We start from the raw sequence: 15,906 nt of genomic DNA on the forward strand, positions 1-15,906 counted from the left end.
AGAAGAAGAAGAAGAAGAAGAAGAAGAAGAAGAAGAAGAAGCTTCTTTACTGTCTTCCCAGCTGACTGATGCGGCAAAAGATGCTTGCTGGTGTTCTATAACTGTGATTGTCAGTTGCTGTCATTAATCGTGAACCATATTATCAGTCTTGATGACCATCAGCCCAGGCTCTGCATGAAGCAAATGTGGCTATTTGGAGAGTTAATGAAACTGCTATTGGCAAGAGAGAGAAAGAGACAGTGACTCAAACCACCTGGTCTCTGAATAGATTAAGCAGCAGTGTTGGGTGCCAGTAGAGTTGGGATGCATTCACGTTCATCAGAACTAAATACGGAATGCTTGTTCTTGTGAAAGTGGTGTCTTAGCAACTGTTGTTTGCCTGGGCTCTGGAAAGTCCACATATCCATTTTGGAACTAAGGAAGACTCCTTTGGTGGAAGGATACTGGTAACACTCCATGTCTTCCTTTATGTTTGCAGGCTAGAGAATGCTGGCTCCAGTGAGGCTGGATCTGCCCACCTGACCTTTGCTACCATCATGCTGTGTCCTTGGCGTGTGAAGCTGAAGCTGCTGCTTGCCACTGTGACTCTGGTTTTCCTCATCTCATGGCTTTACCTCTTTATGGGTAATCTGGGGTTGCAATGGGAGATGGTGCTTCCTAAAAATGGGCCCAGGATGTGGGCGAGTATAGACCATGGTAGCATTTGAAACCTTTGGACAAAGTCTGCCCTGTTTTTTTATGCATTGGCTGGGAATGATCGGATTTTTTTCAAGTCTAGAGTTTTAAAATGTCAGACTAGAGAAAGTTTCTGTATTTTTAACACATGATGTGGATTATCAACTGCCTTGACCATTCAGTTTGATACTCCCCCCCCCCCCCCGCCTTTGGGGTAATCACCATTTTGTTTAAGCATGGAAGTCTTTAAGACATAACAAAAAGAGACAGCTTATAGGGAATGTAAGGAAACTGGTAAATTACAAAGCAGTGGGGGGGGGAGAGAATATTTTAAAATATATGGAATTTTAACTTATCTATATGAATTAAATAAATTATTTTCTCCTGCTGTGATTTGCAAGTACCGTATTTTTTGAAGTATAAGACGTATCTTCCCCCCCCCCCCCAAAAAAAGTAAGAAAATCTGGGTGCGTCTTATACATTGAATACAGCATTTTTGGCCTCCTGAAACCCTGCCTCTTTACAAAAATGAATGTGCAGAGGCTTTGGGAGGCCTGCAAAGTGCTCCTGAAGGCTGGGAAAGGCAAAAACAAGCGAAAGGTGGGGTGTTTTTTGCTCGTTTTTGCTTTCCCCCCCCCAGCCCCCAGGAGCATTCTAGAAGCCTCCTAAAGGCTATGCATGCCCTGTTTTTGGCAAAAAAAGTGCCAATTTTTGTGAAAACAGGCCATTTTTTGTTTGTTTTTGCCTCCCCCATGTCCCGTTTTTCACAAAAAATGAGGCTTGCAGAGCTTTTGGGAGGTCTGCCGAGTGCAAAAACTTTTTTTTTTAAAAAATTTATACTCTGAAAAATATGATAAGCTTCTTATTCTGGTTTCCTGACATGACATGGTGGGGCTCAGTGGTCAGAGATGTAGTGTTCTTCCCATTCTCCCGTTTACATTTTTGGGGATTTCTTCTACAGATGGATGTTCCCTTATGCTGCCCCCTTGCTTTGGGGAACAGTCAAGTCAGTACCTTGACCGTGAAGCCTTGGCATCCCAGGTGCGAAAAATGGAAGAGGAAAACCAACAGTTGAAGCTGAAGCTCAGCCACTCTCAGGCACAGGAGGAGACCTTGGGGAGAATGGACTTCAACCAGCAGGGATCACAGTTCATCAAAGAGCAGGAGGGAAGGAGCAACTACAGTGGGTGCCTTAAACAGAGGATGGTTCAGAAGTGTGAGGTAAAGGTTAAAGATGTCATTACGAAGACATCTTGTGGACTGCCTGTTCATGAAGAAAGATGTCTGCCCAAATTAGGGAAGTAGTCACCAGCAGAGGTATACTGTAGTCCAATCTCCTTGATAAATTCTGTTCCCTAAACCATTGAACATCCTTGTGGTGGCTCCTTTTTGCTTAGACGCTCTGTGCTATTTACTTTGCCAAAGTGTTTGTGCTCTAATTCACGAGACCTAGAAGTTGGCAGCCTTCTAGTAATGTGGGATAATTGTTAACTTTGAGGAATGTGAGGGTCACAGTAGTCAAAGCAAAGATGCAAATAGAAAGGGTCACACCACACCTTTAGATAGGGTCAGGGCTCCCTGTTTCTCTCTCCCTTATTTTTGGGTAGATATTTTTTTTTTTTTTTTAAATACATCAAACCTATTTTATGCCGGTGTTGTGATATGTTTCTGGATTCAAAGTGACTCCAGAAATGATCCCAATTTTCTTAAAAAATACTTTTTTTATTTTCCATTTTCATAACATATAATCACATGTATACTATTACATAGCCAATATCCTATTGTATTAAGTAGTAATTACATCAGTTCCTCTTGTCATCAACGCCCAGAAAGATAAAAACCCATTATTAGCTCTTCTGCTCTCCATACACCTCTTTCTTCTACCTCTCTCCTACCTCCTTTTTTCCCTCCATCATCCTTTTCTACTCTACTTCCCGTTCCTTTCTCCTTCTCCTCTCTCTTCAACCAATTTTCAACACTTGAATCTGGAGGAGGCTTCATGGGACCCCAAAATCAGGGCAGACAAAGGAGTTGTATTAACAGAATGACAGACTTGGAAGAGTTAGAATCCCCTATTAGTTTGCATCTGGCTTCCATTTGTATCTGAACTCTGGTTCTTTAATTAATTAATATTATTGATGGGAACAAAATCCACAGGAGCTTATAGAATGGCGGGCGGAATAACGTCTAATGGCTTGATTTGTAAACGTGGGAAAGAATTTCATTGGGAGTCAAGCTTGATGGGTTTTTGTGTTTCTGAACAGCTCCTCCATGTTGCCATTGTTTGTGCTGGATACAATGCAAGCCGGGATGTAGTTACCTTGGTGAAATCTATCCTCTTCCACAGGTAACCTGAACATGGAGGGGCAAATGTTGTTGTTATGTCTTTCAGTAGCTCTTGAAGTTTTTGGTTCTTTCAGTCTTTAGAATTTGAGGGGGGGGGGATTCAAATGTGATGATGTTCTCCACCTTGGCTTCCAAGCTGCAATTTTGGATATAGGAGAAAAGATGAAGGAAATTTGGATTTAATCTTTTGTGTCCTTTGTGTCCATGATGACGAACCTATGACATGGGTACCACAGGTGGCACCCAGAGCCATTTCTGAGGGCACTCAAGGCGTTGCCCTGTTAGCTGATTTCAGCCTTGATTTTCGGACATTTTTTTGCCGGGAACAGACTTTCGTTTTGCCTGTTGGGCTGTTCGTCCTCCAGAGGCTTCAGGGAAGTCGCCTGAAACCTCCGGAGGGAGAAAAACAGCCCAAAGGGCAACCCAGAAGTCCATTCCCAAACTTCTGGTTTGCGTGTTGGGTCTTTTTTCACCCAATGAGCAAACTGGAAGTTGAAAAACGGGCTGTTTCCGGCCTCCCGGGGGAGAGGCCATTTTTGCCCTCCCCAGATTCCTACAAAGCCTCTGGAGTCTGGGGAAGGTGAAAAGTGGGTTCACCATGCCATCACACGCCAAAAGCAGTGGGTGAGGGGGGGGGGTTATAGTTATAGTTTATTAAACTTGTATGCCGCCCTATTCCCAAGGGGACTCAGGGCGGCTAACAAACCAAAATAGGAAAGGGGGGGGGCAATACAAAGCAAACAAACAAGACAAACAAAATACAAAAAAAAAAAAAACAGATTAAAAAACTCATCAACAGCTGCAACAATTCGAGTGGGGCTGGGAACTCATCAGCCCCAGGCCTGCTGGAACAGCCAGGTCTTGACGGCTTTGCGGAAAGCCTGAAGGGTGGTGAGGGTCCGAATCTCCATAGGGAGATCGTTCCAGAGGGCCGGAGCAGCCACAGAGAAGGCCCTCCCCCGTGGGATCGACAGTCGACACTGGCTAGTTGATGGAATCCGGAGGAGGCCTAATCTGTGGGATCTAATTGGTCGTAGGGAGGTAATTGGCAGAAGGCGGTCTCTCAAGTACCCAGGTCTGATACCATGTAGGGCTTTAAAAGTAACGGCAGGCATATGCATGGGGCAGATAGAATTATGGGTGTGGGCACACAAATGCATGACATACACACACACCCACGCTCCCTCTGCTTTTGGAACACAATGGCAAAAATCCATCCCTGCTTTATGTGATCTACTCTCCCCTACCCTGCTCTGCCCAGGAGAGTAGATGAGACTATAGTGAGCTTCGGGTTTATGAACTATCATGCTATCATCTGATGATGATGAAAAATATTTGGAGAGTGGGATAGGACTGTTTTCTTACGGGTCTTGCTCCCATTTCTTGTGAGCATAATCTTTATTCTCGTCTGATAGGAAGAACCCCCTCCACTTCCATCTCATCACAGACTCAGTGGCCCGGCAGATACTACAGATGGTCTTCCAGACCTGGATGGTGCCCTCAGTTCAAGTTAGCTTTTACAATGCTGATGACTTGAAGGTAGGAGAAGGAAATCTATACTTTAGTTGCCTCTGCCTCCCCTTGCCCGCTTCACCCAATCTCCTCTTCCTTTGGAATGCCCCACTCTTTTTTTATGCTTCTGCCAGTTGCTGTTCTTTCTGTTGTTTTTTTGAAGACTGGGTGGGAATCTGGGTCACTATTTGGGTGGGTTGAAGTTACTTAAGTTGCTCCACTAACAAACTCAATAATATCATTGGGGCGACATCTGGCATAGAATAGACACTGCCAATCACTGCCTGAAGCCGACCCGACAGAAGCCATCTTGGCCCTTCAATGTTGCCACACTGGAAATGAGGGATAGGGAGGGGGGATTTGAGATAGCTGGGACTTTGTAGCCAAAATAAAATACTTTCTCTTGGGAACCAAGGACATTCTCAAATCTGGTCAGAGGAAGGAGGAATGATGTTACCAGGCAACCAGACAGAGCCCTGGTTGGACCACGTGACTGATTGTTTTGAGAAAGTGAAAAACTTTTAATTAGGTGAAAACTGTAGGAACCTTCAGATTTGGTTTCCACAAGATCTGTGCCAATATGATATATCCAATAAAGCTATTCTTTGAGGAATCGAACTGCCTCGGGAGTTTTGCTTGCCATGGGTCTATTACTTGGAACCCTAAAAGACACTTTCCCCATCCTCAAAAATTAAGTCTTTTTTTTTATGAATTCAAAATTTTTTTGACTGTGCCGAAATGGTTAGATTAAACTTTAAAATTAAAGATCAAGAAGATACAGAATATTATATGATTTGGAATAAATTCTATGAATTGATAGAAAGAAGAGGTAGAAATTAGAGAAAAGTAAGATAATAAATGTTAGCACTGAAAATAAGAAGGTAAATAATTACAATAATCAACCAAAACGTAAATATTTTAATGTAAAAAGAAACTTAGCTAAAAGCTTGTTGGTTATATTATTATTACTATTGTTACTATATCATTATTATTGTTATTCACTTTTATGTCAATGTTTAACACCACTCTTCTTTTTTTTTTGGTCTTTTTTATTTGCAAATGGTATACCCTGACAATGCACTGTTTTTCAATGCATTATTTATGAATAAAGTTTATAATAATAATAAAAAAGAAATCTTACGTTCCACAGCTGAAACCCTGGGGGGATGCACCCTGGTTTGCAGATTTGTCAAAACAGCAATCTAAACATGAGTGCACATGCTTTGGCACCCAAAGCAAGATTGTATGTCTTAGGTCTCCCTGTCCCACCCAGAGAGCGATCCAGCTGTGCATGCCATAGGTACGCGGGGCTGGAATCTTTCTAACTACGTTGAAGCTCTGCCAAATTGTGCTCTCCCTCTGCCTGGATCTTAAACGCACAAGCCTCTTAACATTTCTACCCGTCTCATGTTAGAGAACCTCTGAGCCAAGGGAGTGGTTGGAAGTCTGGCATCCATTGGTTCATTTGTTGCAGGGGGAGGAAGGGATGCTAAGCTTGTTTCTTTGTCAGTGCCAATACGTTGTTTCAGCAAAAAAAAAAAAAAAATCACTTCCATTAATGCCAAGAGGGTTAGATCCTGGATCCAAATGATAATGAATTGCCTTCAATCCTGAGCATAATGAATAATTGTCAAGGCTGCAGCAATCAACCATCCAGGATATAAAGTTGAAATAATTCATATACATAGAATACCATTCTGCAATTCAGGACTTCTAAGAAGATTAATCTCCTTGGAAAACTAAAACAAGAGCAGGAAATTAAAAGGCTGACTGGAGCAGTTCAATTCAGGAGAGCCATGAAGTTGTCCAGAGGAATAACATGATTTTTAACGCCCATAGGTGACCCTAAATGCTCTACTTTAATTTCTCAGCCGCATGTTGTTCTCCATAATCAAACAGAACTAGAAACACAGATTTATAAGCTCAGATTAATAACATGAATTCATAACACAGATTCATAAGGTGGCTCAGTGGCTAAGACGCTGAGCTTGTCGATCAGAAAGGTTGGCATTTCAGCGGTTCGAATCCTAGCGCTGCGTAATGGAGTGAGCTCCCGTTACTTGTCCCAGCTTCTCCCAACCTAGCAATTAGAAAGCATGTAAAAATGCAAGTAGAAAAATAGGGACCACCTTTGGTGGGAAGGTAACAGCATTCCGTGTGCCTTCGGTGTTTAGTCATGCTGGCCACATGACCACGGAGACGTCTTCGAACAGCGCTGACTCTTTGGCTTTGAAACAGAGATGAGCACTGCCCCCTAGAGTCAGGAAGGACTAGCACATGTGTGTGAAGGGAACCTTTACCTTTTAGACGAAAGTCATGGGGTTTAGGGACACGGATAATTTTATTCTGGTGTAGGTAAGGGGCTGCTTTATCGATAGCATTACAGGTAGTCCTTGATTTACAGCAGCTTATGTAGTGGCCAAAGTTAAAATAGCAGCGAAAAAAGTGACTTATGACCATTTTGACATTTTTGACCATTGCAGCATCCCTATGGTCACACGATCAAAATGCAGGCACTTGGCAACCGACTCATATTCATGGCGTTTGCTGTGTCCAGGGGCCATGTGATCACATTTTGTAACCTTTTGACAAGCAAAGACAATGGGGAAGCCAGATTCACTTCACAACCCTGTTACTAACTTTTAACAACTTCAGTGATCCACTTAACAGCTGTGGCAATAATGGTCATCACATGGGGCAAAACTCACTTAACAACTATTCAATTGTGGTCGTAAGTCGAGAACTACCTGTAGATCTTCTCCACTGTAAAATAAAAACCAAACTAGTGTAAGAGAAGAGGCATTCTCTGCCTCTTTTACTTTTACCAACAATGGGCAAAAGATAATTGCATGACCGATTCAGAAAGATGCTAAAGCAGATTCTCTTTAGCATTACTTTTATCTTGATAGTTGGGAAAATACTCTTGTTAAGAGGAATTGGTGGCTTTTAGTGGGAGGTATTAATATAGATCTATAGATTAATATATATGTCCTCAAATAATGGAGAAGACCTGAATTTTGAAACGTTGTCACCAGGGCAAAATATCTGTGGTCCTCCAAATGTTGTTAAAATTCCTTACATTTTCGACAAAAGCTAAACTGTCTTTGGCTTTTGGAAATTGTAGTTCAGCAGTATTTAGAATGCTATTGGTTCCCCACTCTGACTCCAAACCTCTTAAGAAATGCTAACAGGATTAGCATTGTGAAACATGTACCTCTTGTACGTGGTGTGTGTGTGTCCGTGTGCATGCACGTGGGTGCATATGTGTTGTTTTCTGACAACAGTCACTAGCAGGGGCACTGCTTTAAATTGTTTCCTTGTGGAAGCTGCCATTTGAATGTAGGGTACATTGGCCTGATCGTATGTAATTTGTCTTAATGTTGCTGCTGTTCCATAAGAATCTAATGATGGCCCCCATACTAGTCACACTGCGTGGCCTGTATTCTTTGCAAGCTTCTCTACAACACTCATTTGGGTCTCTGGATCACAGTGGAGACAGAGAGTCTCTTTTTGTTGTCTTCCTGTGTTAAATAGAATTTCATTAGTCGTGGGCCATAGAAGCATTATGATTGGATGCTGACCTTGCCCATAGCTTAAGTAGGTGATCTTGCCATTTTATTCCTCCGTGTCTTTCTCTCTCCTTGCTACAGCCAGACATTTCCTGGATCCCTAACAAACATTACTCTGGAATCTATGGGTTGATGAAGCTGACACTCACGAAAGCTTTGCCCTCTGACCTTTCCAAGGTCATCGTCCTTGATACTGACATCACATTTGCTACTGACATTGCGGAGTTGTGGGCTATCTTTGGGAAGTTCTCAGGTAAGTAAGAGACGGAAGGATTTTTTCAGATCTTCTCAGAATGGAAGTTATGGCTCTCCAAGATGAATACAGTAGAGTCCCTAGGGAGTGGGCGGCATACAAATACCATTAAAGTTTAAAGTTTAATATATCAATATGCTTCATATATCAATATGCTGCACTGATACAGTATATAGCCAATATAGCTGGTACAAGTTCTTGAGATCCACAATTTTGCCGTTTAGGGGTCTACAATTCAGACTATTCTTCCTAATTTGATGCTGTCTAGATAAATTGGAAGTTCTGTTTAGGATTCCCAAGTAGCCAATCTGGTTTATATTATTTGGTGATCTGCTCTGGAGAGTAGTTTAAAATCTACAGGTAGTCCTTGACTTACAATCACAATTGGGATCAGAATTTCCTTCCTTCAATGATGTTCAATATCACATGGCCACATTGTTAAGCAATGGCAGTCCAAGCACTTTTGGTTGCCGTCATAATTCCAGGTGCATGGGTCATTAAGCAGGAAGAGGAGAGATCCCAGGGAAGGAGCATGGGGGTGCCACAGTGGGAAGGCCCTGAAAGGACTAATGCCGGCTGCATATGATTGCAGTGCGACACAAGCTTAGAGTAGCCAGTGAAAGAGAATGCAAGGTCGGTGAGGATGTAAGGAAGCTGGAGAAAGAATAAATTGTGCCTTGGTGGCGCGGTGGTTAGAATGCAGTACTGCAAGCTACTTCTGCTGACTGCAATTTGGCAGTTCGAATCTCACCAGGCTCAAGGTTGACTCAGCCTTCCATCCTTCCAAAGTCGGTAAAATAAGGACCCAGATAGTTGGGGACAATATGCTGACTCTGTAAATCGCTTAGAGAGGGCTGTAAAGCACTGTGAAGCGGTATCTAAGCCTAAGTGCTATTACTGTTGCTATTGCTGTGGCTTGGGCTTATTTGTGTGTTACAACTCTGGGAGTGCAAGAAGCTCTTGAGTTATAGTACAGTGTGAAATCAGCATGCCCCAGGAAGTGTCAACATTACAGTGCAAACTTGCTGCCCAGCAACACGGTACAGCATGCCCCAGCTCACTCACCCTCACTGCCCTAAACTCCAAGACCCCTGTCACCCTGCACTCTGCCACCCCAGCTGACCTTGGCCATCTTCGTGCTTCTTTTGCTGCTGAAGAGTGCCCACCTGGCATTTTGCAAGCCAGCTGCTGGTCCCATGAGGCCACCTTCCCCAGATCTTGTGAGTACACAAGAGAACCGCCTCATTCTTGCAATGATTCAGAAGACCTCTCAAAGTTTCCAAAGGCTTTCTGAAGCATCACAAGGATGGGACACATAATATGAAAAACAGTGCTGGTGGCCTTGGGAAGAAGGCCTGGTGTAGCCAACAGCTGTCTCGCAAAGTATTAGCAGGAGGAGGAAGATGGAAGAGGGCAACTGGGCGTGGCAGGACAGTGGGGGCAGCTGGGTTTTGTGCTGTGGGTGGCTGGAAATGGTATGAGGCTGGAGGTGGTATTTCCCAGTAACAGCAGGGGATGGTGGTAGTTAACAGACTGCTGAAGGCTTCAGGCCTCTAACTTCAGCACCAACCCTGCCCAGATTCTAAGGAGTGCCATAGTGCAGGCCAGACAAAAGGTCATAGATGGGAAGGAGGAGGGGGGGAGTGCCTCTGTGGTTGTAAGCAGAGGTGGCATTCAGTAGGTTCTGACCAGTTCTGGAGAACTGGTAACCAAAATTTTGATAGTTTGGAGAACCGATAAATACCACCTCTGATTGGCCCCGCCTCCATCTATTCTCTGCCTCCCCAGTTTCAGCTGATTGGGAAGAAATGGGGATTTTGCAGTTACCTTCTCCTGGAGTGGGGAGGGAATGGAGATTTTACAGTATCCTTCCCCTGCCACGCCCACCAAGCCACGCCCACAGAACCGGTAATAAAAAAATGGAATCCTACCACTGGTTGTGTGACCTGCCAAGCACCAGATTTTGATCACTTAACCGCAGTGGGTGTGTAGCAGCTGTAACCTTGTGGGCCAGTCATAACTCACTTTTTAAAGTGCTGTCATAATTTTGAACAGCTGCTGAATGAAAATAGTCATAAACTGAGGACTACTTCAATGGCCTTGTGGTTTGAGCAGGTTTATGGGAAGGTGGAATAATATGGATTTGTTTTCTAATCCATCCAGCTGTGCTGTTTTTCCAAATTGTTAAAAAAAAACAGGAATGGGAGAATCAATTATTGGGGTCTAGTACAGTGAGAATAGGGAAAGTCTACTCCTTGCCCTGGATCTGATTGGTGTCATCTTTAATCCAGATAAACAGGTGATTGGACTAGTGGAAAACCAAAGTGATTGGTACCTGGGGAATCTCTGGAAGAACCATAAACCATGGCCAGCATTGGATCGTGGCTTCAATACAGGTGCACTTCACAACAGATATATGTCTATTCAGATGGGACAATTAACATATCAACTATTGTTACTTTAAGGCTACGAGTAAGCAGTGATGATCTAGCTGAGCTAAAGGTAAAGGTTCCCCTCGCACATATGTGCTAGTCGTTCCCGACTCTAGGGGGCAGTGGTCATCTCCATTTCAAAGCCGAAGAGCCAGCGCTGTCCAAAGATGTCTCCATGGTCATGTGGCCAGCATGACTCAATGCCAATGGCACATGTACCGCTGCTACCTTCCCACCAAAGGTGGTTCCTATTTTTCTACTTGCATTTTTTACGTGCTTTCGAACTGCTAGGTTGGCAGAAGCTGGGACAAGTAACGGGAGCTCACTCAGTTATGTGATGCTATGGATTTCTGATCGACAAGCTCAGTATCTTAGCCACTGAGCCACCCCGTCCCCCTGAGCTAGGAAGGCATAATTTGTTGTGTACTATTAAACTTCAAACAGGAATGCAAGCCAGTCCTTTGGGATAGATGCATAGACAGCCCACAAGTGAGCTTTGAATCACATGTTTAAGTAGTCCTCATTTAACTGTTACAGTTAACAACAACTTGGTTGTTAAGTGAAGTAGTTTTGAAGTGAAATCATAACTATCTGATGATCTTACTTCAACTTTCCTTTGCTTTACAGACGTGTGAAAGTCATAAATGTGAGGATTGGTTGCAAAGTTACATTTTCATCACCATAACTGTGAACTATGAGTAAATGATCAGACGCTAAATGAGAACCTACCTATTGTTTATCCTTCCAGTTGTGTTCTCCATGTGCGTTGGGAAAGACTATTGCCAATGATAAACTGGGATTAAGAGTCAGGAGAAAGAGGAGAATCATTATTCTATCCAATAATTCTGCTAAAAATTCTCCCACTGCCAGGACAGTCAGCTGCTTATTTTTAAACAAAAGCATGGGTCTTATGTGGTCCCTGATAATGTTGCCTTAGTAAGTGGGTAAGGTGTCGGTGGCATAGAAATATTTTGGTAAACAAATAAACACTACAACATCGTGATTTGGATAAATTTGGGGAGCCACAGAGATTGACCAATATTTTGAAAAACATTTTTTAAGGCTCAGTTATTGTCTCCTCTTCCATAGGGGTGATCTTGTTGCTGTTGGAGCGTTTGCGCCATCTTGGTTGGGAGCAGTTGTGGCGGGTGACAGCTGAGCAAGAGCTCATGAATATGCTGTCCACCTCACTAGCAGATCAGGCGAGTGTTCTTAGTTTTGTGTGTGTGTGTGTGTGTGTGTTGTTTTTTTTTTTTTACTGTCCTTTCAGTCTAGGACAGTGGTTCCCAACTTTTTTTGGCCATGCTCCACCTAAGCATCTTTAAAATCCTGATCCCCACCCACCCTGTGACATATAATTCTTACTTTACTCAAAAAGTGAACTCTACTCACACCGAGGAAACCTAAAAAGGCCATTAACTTGATTTTAATAAGGTTCAAATTGCCCCCATTAAAAATCAAATTGTCCCCCTGTGGGGCACGGGCCCCATGTTGGGAACCACTAGTCTAGGCCCACAATGTGCCTTTCATTTCAAAGTAGGCAGAGAAAGATTAGATGTTGTCATTTGACTAATTTGTTTCCTTCTGCTGTGACTCCTCACTTGCTTTTATCCTGGAGCTTTCTCCTCTTCCAGAGTGCCCAGTGTGCCAACTGCAATCTCTCTTCTAGGACATCTTTAATGCGGTGATCAAACAAAAGCCAGCCCTTGTGTACCGGCTCCCTTGCTTCTGGAATGTCCAGCTCTCTGACCATACCCGTTCAGAGCAATGCTACACTGAGGTGTCTGATCTTAAGGTGAGCAGTGCCTCCCTGGCTGAGACTTTGCTGATCTCCTTTTGTCACCTTGGGAAAATCTTCGATTTCTGTCTGGCTGAATCTTTCGGCATTTTGTAGTTTAGGCAAAGGGGGTGCTGGGAAGGCCTGTCTATTGCTGAAAGTGTTAGACTTGGTCACTTTACCTTTCTGTCCTCAGGTGATTCATTGGAACTCTCCCAAGAAGTTGCGAGTCAAAAATAAGCATGTGGAATTTTTTAGGAACCTTTATTTGACCTTCTTAGAGTATGATGGGAACTTGTTGCGCAGAGAGCTGTTTGGCTGTCCCAGCTTGCCCAGTGGCCAGGTGAGAGGCTTCCTGATCTCCTTGTTATATCTGAAACTGAGGAATTTTTAATTCATTTAGCTAATTTAATCAGCATATGAGAAACCATGGATGGGGAGGAAGTTACCATGGGGATTACTGGAAGGGTTGTATTAACTTATATTAACCCAACAACAAACACATTGTCTTGATCACTGCTGCCAAGCTAAAAATGAGCAGGACCCTCTGAATTATTTGGGCAATACCTGAGGGCTGTTTGAAGGTTGCTCGCCTGTGCTACAGTCAATAGCATATTAAAGATGCACAGTGGTTACATGTCATTCTTGACCAACTGTTTTATTTTGAGATCTCATTCTGTGTCTCAAATACACTCATTTAAATTTTAGCTCCAGCAAGCTCTGGAAGAGCTGGATGAAGACGATCCTTGCTATGATTTTCGGAGGCAAAGCCTGATTCAGCACCGCGTCCATCTTTTCTTCCTGCAATATGATTTTTCAGGGTCGGCTGATGAAATAGATGTAACTCTCGTAGCTCAGCTGTCTATGGACAGGTACGAGATTGGGGGGGGGAGGGGGAACAGAAGGGTGTGTAGACATGGTTCATGTGTTCTTTTCATTGCTGTAGTGGAATTCCATCAGACTGTGTTGCTTTCAGATGGCACTTTGGGCTTCAAAGTGAGAAAATTTACTATAATCTCAAAATATGCAAAATAGTCTTCAGCTTTTCAAATATTTTTAATAACATGGTTTTATAAGCACTCGTGCTTGCTGAGAATTATTTGGTTAATATGATACCCAACAGTATCCAGTAATGATTAAACCCAAAGGGATCCACCAAAGGTTGGAGTCCAATATTATTTTATTTTCAAAATCATGAGGGAAAGATATGTAAATCTTAAACTAAAATATCCAGACTTTATTGTTTCCTTCCTTAGTAGAATATCATACTTGAGATAGCATCAGATTGCAACTATAGTCCATAAATTGAAAGTCTTGATAAAAAGATAGATGTAGCATATGCCCAGTTGATGTATCATGTATCATGTGGCTACATAGGCCATTTTGTATTTCCATCATAAGGGAAGGCAAGATACTAAATCAGTGTTGGCAAACCTTTTTGGCATCGAGTGCCGAAATAAAAGCATGCACGTGCCAGGAAGAGGATCTTCCAGTTTCCGGCACATGCATGTGTATCAGCTAGCTGGTGTTCACGCAAACATGCATGCCAGAAACCGGAAAACTAGGTGGCTGGTGCACATGTGCATGCTGGAAACAAAGAACAGCTGCCCGGCACATACATGCACGCCGGGCGGCTGCTTTTCCAGTTTCCAACGTTCCCGCGTGCGTGAAGACCAGCTGGGCAGCACACTGGAACCCAGAAGAGCAATAGGCGATGACTTGTGTGCCTGGACCAATGGCTCTGCGTGCCACTTCCAACATGCATGCCATAGGTTCGCCATCACAGTACTAAATGATTTTGCCTGCAATGTTTACAAGGTTTCTTTTGACTTTTGCATGTGATGGTAGTAAATCCCATTGTCAGAGGACACCAGATTAATATGTTCAATCTTCATTTTCCCCCTGCCCCATAAGCCCAGTTAAGGGCTGTTATATTGGTTCCCAAGGTCAATCAGTTTGGTACTAGGAAAGCATGGAGGCTCACAGTGGCTAGGAGAGTAATTAATTCCCCCCCCCCATTCCTGCTTCAACTATTTGATGTTTCTTTTAACCTCTTTCCTTTGCATTAGATGTTCCCTTCTTGAATCAAGGCATCCTTAAACTATTTTGTGAGGGAATGCTGAGATTTTAGCTTTGCATCCCTTAACATGAGCCAAAATTGTAAAGTAATCTGTTTTCTGGACAGAAACAATTATGGAAGGGAAATGATTAGACCCAATTAACAAAAGGTCTGCATGAGTCACTAAATGAGTTTAGTGGTGCAAATTAGATGGAGAGCATGCTTAAAGAGCATGTTTTGACACTGACATGGAGGCCATACAAAATCAGTCCTCTCCAGACAGACTATAAATGTGTGTACTTATTAAAAATCAAAGATAAAATATTATTAATATTAAAACAAGGATATTTCCTACACACATTTGATTTTTAATTTTGTGTAAATAGTTTTTGATCTTAGGATACAGTGCTGATTGCACTTTTTTGGAATATCACAGAAAATCTGATTGAACACAAATACTTGTGCTGGTCGTAATATGAACATTGCTGAAATACCTATTTCTAAGGTATCTGTTATTTTTATATTCAAATGTAGACAACAGCTGGCATGGCAAAGCAATAGGAATGGGAGAAAACCAAACTTTAAAAATGGAGTGATGGAGCATCACCAAAATTACATTTGGGAACTAAAGAGCATTTAAATTGTATTTTAGAAGGGTTTGGGGGGGGGGCTGGGATGTCTGGGCTCTATAGCTTTTGGTTGACTAATGATAATATGCGATGCTCTCAATTTGTCTTATTGATTTTGCAGGTTGCAGATGCTGGAGGCGATATGTAAACACTGGACAGGCCCCATTAGCCTGGCTTTGTACATGTCTGATGCGGAGGCCCAGCAGTTTCTACGCTATGCTCAAGCATCGGAGGTGCTGAGTAACCGTCAGAATGTTGCCTATCACATTGTATACAAGGAAGGGCAGTTTTACCCAGTCAACTTCTTGCGCAACATGGCCTTGAAAAATGCACAGACCTCCCACGTTTTTCTGATGGACATTGATTTCCTGCCGATGTATGGCCTCTATGATTATCTCAGGTGTGTCTTCTTGAGGTCCAAAGTGGGTCAAGGCAACAATATGTTTTTCATATTGTGAAGTCCTTAGTCTTTTCTTCAGTGCCACTCCATATAGGTCTTAGTTGTCCCATTTAGCTGGTGTCAAATTTCTTCATTGTGAAGAAGTTGTTGCCTTCTTCATTTCCTCTTTCCACTGATGTTACAGATGGCTTTATTGGCCATACTGACCCGGAGGAGTTCCTATGTTAATTTTATTCTAATGTATTCCTTAGGCC

The 15,906-nt window shown here is 42.8% G+C and overlaps 1 protein-coding gene across 2 annotated transcripts in view; it reads left to right on the plus strand.

The window, feature by feature from the left end:
* Nucleotides 1–15,906, plus strand: part of LARGE2 (LARGE xylosyl- and glucuronyltransferase 2) — a 44,326-nt gene that overhangs the window by 24,779 nt on the left and 3,641 nt on the right. For both annotated transcript variants that reach the window (XM_032226662.1, XM_032226654.1), the window contains exons 2-12: nucleotides 479–624; nucleotides 1,637–1,896; nucleotides 2,940–3,022; nucleotides 4,437–4,560; nucleotides 8,184–8,355; nucleotides 10,647–10,751; nucleotides 11,877–11,989; nucleotides 12,457–12,582; nucleotides 12,761–12,907; nucleotides 13,273–13,436; nucleotides 15,374–15,652. In XM_032226662.1, the coding sequence (XP_032082553.1) occupies nucleotides 537–624; nucleotides 1,637–1,896; nucleotides 2,940–3,022; nucleotides 4,437–4,560; nucleotides 8,184–8,355; nucleotides 10,647–10,751; nucleotides 11,877–11,989; nucleotides 12,457–12,582; nucleotides 12,761–12,907; nucleotides 13,273–13,436; nucleotides 15,374–15,652 (1,661 nt within the window). In that variant the 5' untranslated portion in view covers nucleotides 479–536. The remainder of the gene's footprint in view (nucleotides 1–478; nucleotides 625–1,636; nucleotides 1,897–2,939; nucleotides 3,023–4,436; nucleotides 4,561–8,183; nucleotides 8,356–10,646; nucleotides 10,752–11,876; nucleotides 11,990–12,456; nucleotides 12,583–12,760; nucleotides 12,908–13,272; nucleotides 13,437–15,373; nucleotides 15,653–15,906) is intronic.

The sequence above is a fragment of the Thamnophis elegans genome, chromosome 1 (genome assembly GCF_009769535.1).
Source record: "Thamnophis elegans isolate rThaEle1 chromosome 1, rThaEle1.pri, whole genome shotgun sequence".
In the NCBI taxonomy this organism is placed as follows: domain Eukaryota; kingdom Metazoa; phylum Chordata; class Lepidosauria; order Squamata; family Colubridae; genus Thamnophis; species Thamnophis elegans.